Here is a 14,778-nt window from a genome sequence, read left to right as displayed (position 1 = left end):
ATCTTGGGGAAGTCTTCATGGAGCTTTGCCTCCCAATTTTCTTCTGCATACTTGGACTCCAGTAATTACCATTTCATGGTGTTGATCCAGCCGTTGTTATGGATACTGTGTTTAGTTCCAATTCTGGATCTTTTCTTAAAAGTAAAGATAGGTGCAGTAGCCAACAATTTTTGCATTTCTACCCCATTCTTAAAGAAACAATATATGAAAGGAAGGATCTATGGTGGCTGATATAAAGAATTAATATCCAATACAGGAGTGCTCTGAGACCATAGACGTTAGGAGATATTTATCCATATGCTGGAAAGTGGACTAACAAATCCCCTAGATGCAGCCAACCCTTTCTTGGGTAAAAATTACCCAACAGGAACATCCTGGTCTCTCCCGTGATGGCTGCTCTGTTCCCTTTCCACCTCTCTGGGGACCCTATGGTCTTCTGCTTGTGCAGCACTCAATTGGGGTTTGTTATCTCTTCTCATGGTAATTCTGGAGGCAGTGCTTAGCACAGTGCCTGTCATGGGGGCTGCTGATTACCAGATGTCTCCAGGTGACAAACAGCTGAAGCTTGTCACGTCATTTAATTTCAGTGGAAGAATAGTGAATAATTTTAGAAAAGCTTTTTGTTGTTCAGCCTTCTAAAAGTTTACCAGCCTTGTGGTTTGGTTCAGGTTTATTTTGTTTTGTTGTTCCACAACATTCTTTTAAGTCTTTAACTTCTGTTAGTTGCTCTCTACCTTTGGTATTTTCCCTTTTCTTTACCAGTTTTGAGTGGTGTGTCCTGTGATTGTTTAAATGCAAAAATGGTCAGATTGGGTGGGGGCAGTGTGACTTGCCCAGAAAACTTCAATGCTGGGGTACCAGTACACAGTGTATTCCAACACCCATCTGAGCCTTCTGAAATGCCTGAGCACTGTGTTCACAGCTTTCATTGGAAGAGGAAACCGGTGGCATTCAACAGCCTTAAATCATAAGTTGTTGAAATACATAGGTTGGCATCTAGACAACCAGGTTTGAAATTTTTTATAATAATTGTAATAGTAATTTGAAAAAAAAAAAAAAGTGATTTCAATAATTGGAATGTTTGGAGAAGGAGAAAAATTGTGATCAAAACTATTAGAGGATGAGTGGCAAATGTGTGTATAGTTAACAAACAATCCAGTAACTGCTTTTAAAATTACACAAATAGCATACAAAGGCAGCTTGAAAATGTCTTTTGAGCGTTCTCAACAAAAAGGCATCAATAGCACTTCTGGTGACACATTTTACCTTGTCCTGTGAGTTTTAGGGACTTTGTGTCCCATCTTTTTAAAGTTTGACATGTGGGATGTGCATGGATATTTTCCCCTTGCAGTGGAGCTGCACTGGACCAGAGTGTGGCACAATGAGACAATGCAGAAGCAGTAACTGCTCCCTAATTTCTATTCTGCCCTGGGGTACAGAGAGTAAACAACTCTCCTTAGTTTATATTCTGCTGGGATACAGAAGCTCAAAGTGTTCTTAATGCATTGTTTTGCTTTGTTGGTAAAAATATGACCCATATTTTTCTTCCTTCAAAACCAGGAGTCTGGATTCACCACTTTCATGCGAACCCTGAGAGAAAGAGATCATGAAAGAGTAGGAAAGAAGAAGGATGAATTGTAGGTTCTGCCTCAAAAGAAGCTTTCCGCTGCACTGTGAATGGTTCCAGGTCTTTTGTTGATGCACCTGAGACTTCACATATTCTCAAGACAGAGACTTTTTTTTATAAACAGCCATGGCCATTTTGTACAATTTTGAAATAAAGTGAAACCACTTGATTTTTAAAAGGAAAATAAATTAGAATGTTGCCATAATGTTTTAAAGAAAACTTAGCATTTTCTCTCATGTTGGGAGACTATGCCCACTGACACTCCTATGCAATATTTTTGTAGTCTGTAGTGTGTCTGTAGGTGATGTTGTTTGTTAGGGTGAAATTTTTGTTCCGGTATTGCAGTACATGAAAAAACAAAGGGGAGGGGACACAGTTTGGTTTGGGTTTGTTTAGTTATGTTTTGTTAAAATTGGTGCAGGAAAATGGGATTTACAAGACACAGATTTATTCAAATGAAGTTTTTCATTCTTGTGAAATAGTTATGTGTTCTTGACTGAGATTTGGGGGGAACAATTTTAAGGTGCTCAGGGATAAATAAGGTATCTGAGTTAATGAAGACATTAACATTGACCAGTCCAGATCTGTTAATTTCGTTTAAACCTCTTTGGTCTTTAAATCAGAATTGTTTACATACTTTTATAAAATGTATTGAGTGAACTAAGCCACACATTAAAAATTAGCAGAGCATGGGTGAAATCAGATTAAACCCTCCTTCTTTGGCATCATACTGTCAATGTATCTGTAAGTTATGGCAGGAATGACTATCTTATAGGGTTATATGGTTATTCTTATAGGGTACAGAGTTTCCCTTCAAGTTATGATTGGGTCATATCAAATATGTGTTGTAAAGTGTTATGTTCAACTGTTTTGAGAAATGCATAATACTTCCGGTAATGCAGTAATTGTGTGTATTACCTGTTTACATTCCAAAAGTTATCTGCATTTGTAGGAGGGATTTTTCCTTTTTGCTCCTTGAGGAGTTGCACAAACAATCTCTCTCTGACAGTCACCACTGTAAAACCTGTATCAGCAGCAGCTGAAATGTGTTACACTTTTGATGCTTAAGCAAAAAAAAGTTGATCTGGAGATACTTCTGTCTTTGCAGGAGGGGAGAGGGAGGGGCAGGAAGTTGTGATTCACTTTGAACTAAAAATAAATTTTAAAAAGGACAAGTATTTTTTATCATTAATCAGCCTTGTTCAGCTTCTTCCCCACTGGGTGAATGACCACAGCTGGTGGTGCCTTAGGAAGAGCCGGTGCACACGGGATGAGTTCCCACTCCCTGTGGCCTTGGGAGTGCTGAGCAGCACTGCAGGTGTGTGCTGGGTGAGGGTCAAGCTCCTCTGCCCTGGCACTCCAGGGGGCACAAACAGCTTCTCACAGCAAAGAGCTGGGACCTGGGTCTGAAACGTTCCTCTTGCTCCTCAGTCTGCCCGTCTCATTTTCTCTAGTTGGGATCTGCAGGCTGTGCTGAGGGGCTGCCCAGGAGGTGAATGGCATCTTGCCTCGTTCCTGGGTGTTTTTTCCTTCTCTCTCTTGCCCAGTTAATGGCACCGTATGTTTGGCACCGTTAAGCTGCTGAAGCCATTAGTGAGTTTTGTGGAATACCGGTAGCCTGATTGGCCTTGTATGGTGGCCAGCTTGTTAACCATGACATCAATTGGAATGGCCATGGAGCTGTGCCAAGTATCTTCTCATATTAGGCACCTGATGAGCCTCTTCACCCAAAAAAATCAGCTGCCTGATAGTACATAATATCATAGTAAAAAAGTAGCTTAATTTATGAAGACTCTTACTCTGTTTTTTTCCTTTCAATTAGCACAGTTACTTATGTTGTGTATAGCACTTTTGCAGAAGATCATGATAATTCTTTATTTCAAGCTATCTTCACGTAAGTGGCAGGCACTCCGCCCTGCATTTAGGAAACAATACATATTGATGCAATTTGATCTCAAACAGGAATTCTTCTGCTTTTAGTAAACTATCAAATATGATCAGTCCAGAACTTGCTGCCTCTTTTGATCTCAGAGTCAAAGCAGTAGGCACTAACGAAATACAGCCTCCAGAAAATGTTGAGCATTTCTGTGCATAGGCTGTGGCTATGTTTGTGCTAATTGGTGAGAAATGTAGACTTTTTCAAGAATAAGAAAGAAAAAAATGATAGCTTGCCAATGGTGACCTCACTAGTCAGGATCATTCTGAATTATAGGCTTTAGTAGATGTTTAGGATAAGACAATTGCACACTGTGCTTCAGACCAGTAATTCCTTACAGCTGGTTACACCACAATAAAATTAGGAATTCTCATTTTTCCCTTCAGTCTTTTGTCAGTTACTTCTTGGACTTGGGCATTCATTTTTGCTTGGCTAAAGGAAAAATGTGTTGTGCATGTGTTAATGCACAAATATAAAATATTTGAGAATAATTTACCTTCTGTTACAGGGTCATGACTCATCTGGTTTATGGTCTGAATGGTTTTTGAAAAATACAGTTTTGAACAACATAAATTATTGCATCAAATGTCTGACAAAAGCCTTAGTTACTGTGAACTAGTGTGTACCAGGAGCTCGGAGTTTTGCTTTCAAGCCTTTTTAATTAGTAGGCCAAGTCAGGATATCAGTCACACTGTTTTAGTTCAGTTGCCTCCAGTAAAGCAAAAGTTGGTGTTTATATTTGCTAGTAAAGTCAGTTTATGTTTATATTCACATCAGTCACGTTGAAATTGAAATATGTTGTTATTTTTTACAAACTGTGAATGAAAAATAGATGGAAGAGCTCTTATTTTCTGTATTTAAATGGTTGGTCATTTCACACATTCAGACTTCCTAGCCTGTCGCAGTAGATGCGTAGCCCAGGCGTTCATAATCACACAGGAATTTCTGCCATGGTTAAAAGTGAATATCTGGGCTTTCAAGTCATGAATCATTTATCAGCAAGAAACTTAATTGCTGATAACAAATGGTTTGCAGTGAATCAGAGATTCTGCTCTTGCAATTATGGGTTTGGTCTTTCAGTCTTTTAAAGGTGTGATTCAAAGGTCTTGGACATCCACTACATAGTTAACCCTAAACAGATTAAATCTTGTCGAGGAAGGGTAAAACATGTACACAGCAGAGAGGCTGAGCCAGGATTGTGCATCATTTTGTTCCCCAGTGTTGGCTTAAACAAGATATAAATAGCCCACAGGGCTGTGTTAGTCTTGCTGTCTGGTTGGACCAAGAGATGAAGGGCAGCAGGGCCAAGCATTTTGTGCATACTGGAAGCTGGAGAGGAAATGGTTTTCCCATCTAATGAAAGAACCTGAGATGTTGGATTTGTTTCATCCATCAAAAGGGAGAAAAGGCGGGAAAAGTTCCCAGGAGAGTGAATGCTCTAGGATATGGCAAACACAAGCTGGGAGTCCCAAGATGAGCGTAAGCTTCTATCCCAGCCCCTGTGACCTCAGAAGATGATTTGGCTCTGTTGTAATCCATCTATCTCTGACCAAGTAACTGTGTCCTCACTTTTTCAAACCAGAGCAACTCCTCCAAGAGAGACTGGAAGAGACTTGCTTTCCAATCTGAGTCAAGAAAAGCAGCCTAACAAATCTCCATTACCTCTTTCCTCCCCCTGTAAAATTGCATTTTGGATCTGACAGTCACGTTGACCCCCATGCCCCTCCTAAATAGTTGCAGTTGGGTGAAAAAGCCTTGGGAATTTTTCTAAACTCCCACTCAGACCAAATTAAGTCCCCAAATTTTGCTAACTTAAAATCCTTCTAATAGGCATCTGCAAAGATAGATTGATATTACTGGTGAAAAAAGATTAGAGAGGTAAGGTCTATGTTCTTGCAGCATTTAATTTGGGAGTAAAAAAGCAGATAAAACTCCCATCATGAGTAAGCTCTAAGATAATGCTTCAGAGAGTCTTGTTTCAGATGGAATTGCTTTATGGGTGATTTTGATTTTAGAGGCGAACTGCTTTTCAGAAGAAAAGTCAAGACTTGGTGACATAGCCTACAGATGTTTTGTCTGTTTGCCTTTTAAAAAATAAAAATCAATCACTCTGCATATTCCTGATAGTGCTATATTAGAAGAAAGAAATGTTGCCTACATGGATTTCCTAGAATAACACTGAACCCCTGCCAACTGCATTTTACAAACTATGAAACAAGCTATTTGCTCCAAACGACACTCACTCGGGGGAGTGGGGACTGCTGCCCACGTGCGCCTTGTTTTAATTTGAAAGCTTACTTTGGTGTGATTGGGTCTGTAATGGAACACTGAGATTGCAGGAGTAAATTCTGAAAACTGAGAGGTGGGGGGGGAAATCAGCTCTTATCAGCAGGTGTTGAGCACTGTAGCCAAACGCTGGCATCTCCTTTGCCTTTGGCAGCCCAGCATCCCTGAATGTTCCATGGCTCTGCGGGAACCACAGGAGTGCAGCCCTTTGGCTAATCCAGTTGTGTACATTACTGCTCTGTGCTGGAACTGATTGGAAACCAGAATTTTTCCCATTAGTTTCTTTGACTGGTCATAAGAAGATGCTGTGTTTTCTCTGCACATCCTGCTTTTATTTACAGAGTGAAGAAGGAGGATACCTGGGTGTCTACAGAGGAAATGAAGCCAAATGCCATTTTTTCTGCTGTCAGCCAGGATTCCTAGGGACTGACCATTGCTGCTGAAATACTTCCTGCAAAGCACTGTCGACTGGCTTGGCTTCTGCAAGGTTTTGGAAGGTACTGTGTGATGCAATATTGCAAAAAAATCTCAGTATCCAAGGCAGCAATTTCCAACCTCTGGTTTCCGAGGAGTTAAGCTGAAGTGTAAACTCTGTTCATCAGCCCAGTGTAGTTGGTTTTGAGATAGAAAAAAAAAAATGGTCTGTTAGCCCAAAATTTAGGAAATCACAGCTCTAATGCAGGCCCATAGGATGTCTGGGTGTTTCCACACAGCTGCCCTGATCCTTGGTTGGTAAGATTCCTGCCCCTGGAAGTCATGTCCTCCTGCCCAGAGCACTTGCACTGCTGCAGGGAGACAGTGCTCCTTAAGGAACAGTTATTCTGTGTTTGCTTAGAAAGCATAATAGTGCTAATTATTCTCATTAGCTTTGAGCCACTAATAAATTATCTTTCCTATTGCTCTTCCATCACTCAGTAATGAGAGCCATTTAGCCAGATTTTGCAGATACTGCTTGCTCCCTCTCTACAGCATGATTCCCTGCAAGCATTCATCATAGGAAAAGAGCTACGTGAACAAAATCTTTTCAAATTAGTCTCTGGTGCCCCAGTTAAGTGGGTGTCTACATCGCAGGCATGCAGAAGAGCCTTCTTCATTAATATGTGCAATTCTGTGCGAGCTGATTAGCTCTTGCAGCTCATTTGATAGCAAATGTGTAAATCCGTCACACTCTAAATGCCAAATATGTGCACAGCTAAATTATGGAGAAGGAAGAAACTGCAAGAGTTGGGAGTCTTTATTTGGAAAAAGAGGTCCTTATCCCATGCATTAAATTGGAGCTCTGGGTTTATCTAGAGCATTTGTCACTCCTCTGCTTTGTCATTTTACTGCTGGCAAAAGGAATAATTCTTCGTGTCGTGTTGCTGGTCCTTTCGGGATCTGTGGGTGTTTAATTTGGTGCCCAACATTTGTAACAGACATCTGGTACCCAGCCTGAGTTCCCAGAAGACAATAGGCACAGCACAATGCCATCTTCCTTGTGCAGGACAGGAAACCAAACTAATCAGTTACAACTATGTATTATTAATAATGCAGTTACCATCACTTCTCTTGTTCTTTTTTGTTTGTAAAAATCTCATTAAGAAAAGGAGGGGGATGAAGTTGGTTTTTTTTGATGTCCGTGTGTTTTAGACAGGGCAATCCTGCACAGTGTAATTAATATGATGATGCATCTGCCAGCACAAGGGAAGCACTAAAGAGTGTCACCTGTCAGCACGGAGGGGTTGGTCTGCTGCTGCAATACAAGTGCAGCCTTGAGAGCTCCTAATTTATGCATGTTTTTCCTCCTCTCCATACCAAGTAGCTGCAGAGCCAACCCAGCCTCAGGGCCTGGACACACCAGCTCAGGGCAGCCAAGCACCCTTTGTTTTATTTTCTCTCAGCAAGAAGAAAAATCACAGTGTGAACCCGGCCTGACCCCCAACATATTTTGGCATTACCTTCTGGGCATACAGGCTGGTGGGAAAAAGCTTCCCACTTCCCCAAAGTTCTGGCGTGGGAAGATGTCTTTCTCCAAGCTGAGCATAAACTCTTCAGAGAGCATGTTGTAGGAAAATGTGAAGTACAATAATGGATCTCTGATCTGTAGCCACCAGGTTGATGGTAAGGGGATGCTTTTTACTGTACCCCACCCTAAAAGCATGGAACAGGATGAGCACATCCAACATTTCCTACTGCATCCCCAAATGTACTGAGACCTCTCCAAGGGTGTTAGGGTTTGCTTACCAAGAAGACAGCTCTGTGTTGGTCTCACCTGCAGTGGGTGCACAGTCCTCCCCGGGAGCAATATGGATGAAAGGCTCTTTCTTTTCCCTTTTCACAGAGGGACAAGCATCCTTTAAGGCAGATTTTCCCTGATCCAGTGGGAGGTGAATGGGGCCACAGGAAAGCTGCTGCAGAACCACAGAGATGCTGCATAATGCTGCCTGGTTCCATGCAATTCCCTTTGGACTCTGGGGTCCATCATGCCTTCCACCTGCAGTACACCACAAAAGCATTGTCACTGCTCACCTTAAACTTAACTCTCTGCCAAAGCTTTTCTTAGGCAAAAGAGCAGCACAAGAGGAGGGACTGCAGAAATCAAAGAAACAGAATTCACCGTGGGATAAAGTCATGTCTTTCTGGCAAGGTATTGTAGTATAAGGTGCATTAGGTATATTTTGGATGGATGCATAATGCTAATTGTTGTGTATTGCTTTTGTTGTAGTCCCAAGATTCAACTCCTAATTATTCTAGATGCTGTACAAATATATAAGAGTCTGTCATGCATGGAAAGGCTTTTATTATGTAAATAGTCAGGTTAGGGAAAAAGAAGTAGTGTTATCTCTGTTTTACAGATGAGGCAGTGAGACAGAAAAAAAAAACCCCAACAAAGCATTTTGCCCAAGGACACCCAAAGTCTGTGGGTCAGCAGTGGACTTGAAATTCAAGTCTTGATTTCATTTCTTACTAGATCTTCTTTCCATTTGTGTACTGCCCACAACATAATTAAAATTAAGCACAAAGAAGACAACACTCTGTGCAATTTATCTCTATCTGAAACAATCATCCAGCACCTCTCAGCCAAATCCTCCCCAACTCTTCTCTGTTTCTTCAAAACCTGTATTTCTGCCACGCCCAATGCCTGTGATCACCATACAAGTCACTGTACATGTTGTCCTCTGATTTTCTGCAACATGTATCAGTTAACTATAAAGCTATTCAGGAAAAGACCTTGTTGTATGTGGGGGCTGAGTTTCAGTTGGACCAGCCTGCCAAATTTGAATTCCAATTCTTTTAAAAAGTGATACTAACACTATTTAGAATAAAAAAGACTGCATATACATTTCTGCTGGGAATATAGAGTCAACCAATCTATAACTGCTGCTCAACACTACCTGCTAGTCAAAATTGTATGTTGCTGTAAATAACTAATCCATACCAAAGACAAATAAAACATGGATTTTTCACTGAAAAAGCACAATATATTCTGTTTTGTAATATTTTATGTCAGGCTTTTGGAAATAATGTGGGAGGAGAGCATTGTAAAAGCAATGACAGTCACTGGAAAACAGAATAAAATGGAATGGGTATTTACCAAGGCTTGATAATATCAAACTAATTTGATAGGTTTGTCTGATAGAGTAATTAATTAGCTAGACAAAGAGGGAAATGTGGCTGTGGACCTGAATAAAAAGCTGATGAAGAGCCGTGTATCTCCTGCATGAAGAAGTCTGAGATTTATAGAGGAACTGCAAGACAGACACAGTGTTGGGAGATGAGAAGCTGCTCCTAAATGATAAGTCTTAAGGCTGATTGTTATTATTTTCATTAGTGACCTATTTGGAAAACAGAGGTGTCTGACCATAAAAATACATTGAAGTCACCAAGTTAGGAGGTATCATCAGTGTAGAGAAAGTTCAGAATATCACACAGCAAGAGCTGAATATCCTTGAAAAGCAAAGCCACAGAAGTAGTAAGGGAGGTAGCAGCAGACAAAATTCTGCAGGAAACCTCCAATGACACGGAAAGATTTCATGTCTCAGTGCAGCATTGGCATGGAAAATGCAACTGAAACTCTAAAATTCAGTAGGAGACACATTTCTAGCAAAGCAAGGGAAGTATGAACATCCTTGAATAAGACCCTAGTAAGGTTTTGTTTGGAATAAAACACATTATTCTGACTGTTTTAAAGAAAGCTGATATCCTAATGAAATGGGTACAGCAAAGGGCTGCTAAGAGAACACTGGAGAACCTTTCATGACAGGACAGTGTGCGCAGGAGGCTTGTTCAGCCCACCAGCTGAAGACTGAGATGTGGTTAGATTGCTTTCTGTAAATACATTAGGTAGGGAGAATATTAAGGGAAGAGCATCTGCGTGTATGAGCAAGTAGGTATAAATTGGCCATGAATAATTTAGACTATCAATTAGGTGTTCTTTATCCACCTACATAGTGAGGGTATAAAAGTTATAGGGATGAAACCATACCTAGCTTTTTGTGAAGCTTGCAAAATGTATTAAATGGACCATGTGATCCAGCTGCCTACCTGGGGACTGGATTTGATAATCCAGAAAGTCCTGCCCATCCTGTGTCTTAGTGGGTTTCTATATTACAGTGAGCTACCACCTCCATCTTATAATGTTATTAGATATTACAGTACCTATAATCCCTTCAGTCCTAAGAAACCTTTCTATCCTTCTGAATTAAATTTAAAATAGAACAACCTAACTGTGGATTACAGAGCCATGTGTGTTTTCTTTCTTACTCAATAAATTTGTTGTGGTGATTATTGTAAACAAAGACAAATTTCATTAGGGACTAAGAATTATTTTAATATAAATGATAGTGTTTATGGCACAACTGTACTGACAAATAATGATTTTTTTATTTATTGTAATTGTTCAAATGGCTCCTAATGAAATTTTTGGCCTCATGAAGTGATCAGCTTGGAATGACTTTCCCTTCTATGAAAATATTTAAATAGAAACAAAGTCTGCCAATGTGTTCAATTACAGTCATGCAGGGAACTAAAGGGATTATGTGTACTAGGAGTATATTCATGTGGCTTTTCAGATCAGCTGCTTCTACCAGAAAGGGAATAAAGTAAGCAGAAAAGCCCCAAAGAGAGCCCATCACTGCTGGAATGGCTTGGGACATGATCATCAGAAAAGCTCACTCATGTTATTTCCATAAGCCCATAATGCTTATGGCCCTGCAAATAAAAATACATTAACAACACGTTGCTTTTCAGACTAATTGAGATGCAGTGTGAAGATCACTTTTCAGAAATAGGATGTTTTTTATGCAGGCGATCATACTGGGCCGTGCTGCAACAAGAGCCATTGGGACAACGCTGTATTTTGTTCTAACAGCTGCATTTATTGCCAGGGAGAGACTTTCTGTGACATTACGAGGTTGCTTCAGTCTTTCAATGCCCTTGAGAGTTGAATACCAGTGCTCCAGGAAAGAAACTTTTGGGCCCAGCACAGGACCTTAAGACTGAATCAGCAGAGGAGGTTTTTAAAAAAGAGAAGCAAGGAAATAAACTGCATATGCTGCTGATGATTTTTATGACCTTGCTCACACTTCTGCTGATGCTGCGTTAGCAAGAACAGTTCATTGCAGTGAGTATAATCCTTGCTCTTGCGATTATGGACACAGGTTTCTCTAAAACCTCTAAAATCAAATGCAATTTTTTATAGTGCGAAATTGTTAGAAAGTCACGGGCTTTTAGCTAGTGCCATGATTTCAGCAGCCTGATTCAGCGTGCAAAGGCCTCGTGATGCAGCTGGGCTGCACTCCACCTGAATTCACTAATTCAACATACCTGTTTTTTCCTGGGAATTGACATTACTATCCAAGAAACAGGAAGCATATTAATGGTTGTTAGTCTGGTTTTTAGCTAAAGCCTCAGCTTGAATAATACCTCCAGCTTCAAGCACCAAACTTTAAGAAAGATATAAGAAAAAAAATGGTACAGAGAAAGGAGCAATAGAATGAGAAAGGTGTAGTAAACAGATGAGCGGTATTTTTTTGCCTTTTGGGTTAAAAAAAAAGATCTGAAGGCTTTGGGTTTAATTAGTATAAATCAGAGAAGGCTTTTCTTTTCCCCATAAAAACAGTTACAAAGTGGATCAGTAATCTGATATATTCCACAGTTTAATTTGCTGCAAAAAAACCCTGAAGCTGAATTTTCCTTTCAGAACCTTTTGTGTTCCTCCTGTGACTCCATCACCGATGAACACAACTACTGCCAGCCCCTCAAGGTGGGTGTTTTTCCTTGGGGAAACCAGATTTAAAAGTCATGTTTAAGTCCAGTGGACAGAACCTAAGGGTTTGTCTTCCCTACCTTAAGTCGTCCAAAGCCAAGGTGCATAAATGCAGCTGGACATGTCTGCTCCCTGCAGTGACTGAGGAGAAATAGCAACAAAGAGCTTCTTCACAGAGGGCAATTTCCAGATCACTGAACATCGGTGAGGTAAATCCTGTCCTAACTCATCTCTGAGCATTTGCTGCTGGGCTTTGCTTTCAGCTGGCTGATGACACACTAGGCAAGTGATGGCTTCTCTGTTTTGCTCATGTAGAGGCCCCTCATTGGCATTTCTGAGGGGTTTGGCACCGTGGGCACTCCTTTGTCACCCATCCTTCCCATCCCGCTCTCCCTCAACCTCTGACACCGTCCACACCTCTCTGTCTCCTCATCTCTCCTCCTCATTCTGAAACACCTCATTCCTCCACTATGGCTTCCCTTTGCACGGACTGCATTTACTTCTTATGAATGTTTTATCTCTGGCTGCAGCGCTCACTAATGCATTCACTGCACGCTGCCCCTCTGACAATGTTTTACTGCTTCCGTGTCTTAGGGGAGTCAATGGGACAAGGAAAAGACGCACTTTAAAGTGTAACTGGCTTGTTAGCCATGCAAATTCTTGAATAACAGATATGATTTAAGTTCACCATGAGAGCTGGGAGGGTTGGAGCTGTAATCTCATTTCTGACTCGGCCACTACCTCCCTCAAGCGACCTTGTGTGATTTATTTAACCTCTTGGGGCCAGGTTCACCTGAAAATAAAGAATAATGTGTTTTTTTTCCCCTAGGAATCTTAACTAATAGATGTGTATACAATACTTGAAATCCTATTTATGTAAATGAAAAATCCTTATCTTTTTTCTTTAAAACATTTACGAAAGGTTAAGAGAATTTTAGGGTTGAAAGATAAACAGTTCAGAAGAACTAGAAAAATTAAAATTACACATGTATGCACTTATCACAAACCTTTAGACAGCCTCTAATTAAGTAATCACTAGTTCTCTGCATTATAGTAGATGCTATCATAAGCTGTTAAACTGTGCAGCAGCTTGTAATACTGTGCACTCTGTTTATACAGGATAAGGACTCTCTGGAAATTATTCAGATTAATGTATCATCTTCTGAACATGTGCTTTACTTCTGCATAGTCAGTCAGGATTGAGATGTTCCCATGCTCCACTCTACAAAAGCCTGACTGGGAACAGTTTTCTTCCTGACAGGCCAAGATACTGGCTTGCAGATGCCAAGTTGTGTATTCAAACACGCAGATGTTCCATCCCTTGCGAGGCTTTAGCAAGACCTGTTCATGGTGCACATCCTTGGCAGTTCCTGCCAACAGCCAGCTTTCACTGAGAGAAGGATGCTCAGGAAAGGCTCTCTTTTCTTGACTTTTCTTGAGCTTTTATGTTCAGAGAAAGACAACCTCACCAAGCAGGAGACCTCTCCTGCTGTGGCCCCTCTGCTCACCTGCTCCTTCCTTCCCCTTCCATATCTTCATGACCTCCCCTATCTTCTGACCCCCCTCTTCACCACTTTCCTGTCTCGAGTCTGCTCTAAAAACAATTTTTCCCTTTTTGCCAGTTTTCCCCTCTGTTACTCAGCCCCAGAGCCACAATTAATCTTGTATCCCTTGCTGTGGTCTTGCTTGACTCAGGGAGCTCGAGCCCTTGGCTTGGCTGAGCTTTGCTTGAAGCACAAAGAAAGCCTGGAGGCTGAAAGGGTGCAATTAATCTCCAGCAATACCAATTTACTCCTCATTCTAAGATCCAAGAGATCGTTTTTCCTCACTTGGATCACTGGAATAGGGAGTGAGGCAATGCCCCTCTGATATCCAGGGGTGCCATAGGTATCCACATAAAATTGCTTGGAGAAGGAAGAGTTGAGGTTGGAGAACATTGATTTTCTCCAACACCATCTTCCTGATCACCTTGCTCCTGAGTAGAGCTCAGCAGAGCCTGGGAGCCCAGAGTGCGAGGTGTGTTACCTCTATCCCAACACTGCCGTGCTACAGGCACTTGGATAGTGAAGTAGTAGCAGATGGAAGGAGAAATTAAAAGGCGTTAGTGAGGAAATAAACTTCTTTCATTTCAGATTTGAGCCAACAGACTAAAACAGTGTGATTTGGTACAAAAACAGTGAAGTCAAAGAGTGATACAGGGAGAAAATTATCCTTGTATCATTAAAAAAAGTTTTAAAATAGGAACCTCACTCTAGGGTTACAAATGAGCTTTGCAAACTTTCCCTTTTGTATTGTCATTTATTGTTGAAACATGCCCAGTTGATTTGTTGGGAAATGAGTGAGCTTAGCCTAGCATCTGGTCTCATCTCAGTTCACTTTTGCTGGTGGCTATTCTGTCCCCATCCCACAGGTGCCAGCAGCCACGCTCGCTGCCCCAGCAGAGGACCCCAAACACACCTGGTTATCCACACAGTGCCAGGCACATGCCAAGGGCCGTGTGATCCATTAAACCCGGTGGACACCAGCCAGCCGCCGTCAGAAGTTATTACTTGGGAGAGCCCAAAGAGCACAGCTCCTAAAGCTCAGCTGTGCTGACAACAGAGCGAATTGTCCTGGAGGAGAGGAGGCTCGGGGCTGACCTTACCGCTGCCTCCAGCTCCTGGGGAGGAGGCTGGAGACAGG

At 41.3% G+C, this 14,778-nt stretch overlaps 1 protein-coding gene and 1 long non-coding RNA gene across 3 annotated transcripts in view; both read left to right on the top strand.

Annotated features, from left to right (window-relative positions):
- The window catches only part of PDIA5 (protein disulfide isomerase family A member 5), a 97,824-nt gene extending 95,022 nt beyond the window's left edge, over positions 1-2,802 (top strand). For both annotated transcript variants that reach the window (XM_068195364.1, XM_068195363.1), the window contains exon 17: positions 1,561-2,802. In XM_068195364.1, coding sequence (XP_068051465.1) covers positions 1,561-1,641 — 81 coding nt within the window. In that variant the 3' untranslated portion in view covers positions 1,642-2,802. The remainder of the gene's footprint in view (positions 1-1,560) is intronic.
- Positions 1-14,778, top strand: part of LOC137476932 (uncharacterized) — a 541,698-nt gene that overhangs the window by 280,331 nt on the left and 246,589 nt on the right. The window lies entirely within an intron of this gene.

This window comes from Anomalospiza imberbis, chromosome 7, assembly GCF_031753505.1.
Source record: "Anomalospiza imberbis isolate Cuckoo-Finch-1a 21T00152 chromosome 7, ASM3175350v1, whole genome shotgun sequence".
NCBI classification, from domain to species: Eukaryota; Metazoa; Chordata; class Aves; order Passeriformes; family Viduidae; genus Anomalospiza; species Anomalospiza imberbis.
The sequence above is the reverse complement of the archived record's forward strand: the minus strand, read 5'-3'. Positions and strand labels throughout refer to the sequence as shown.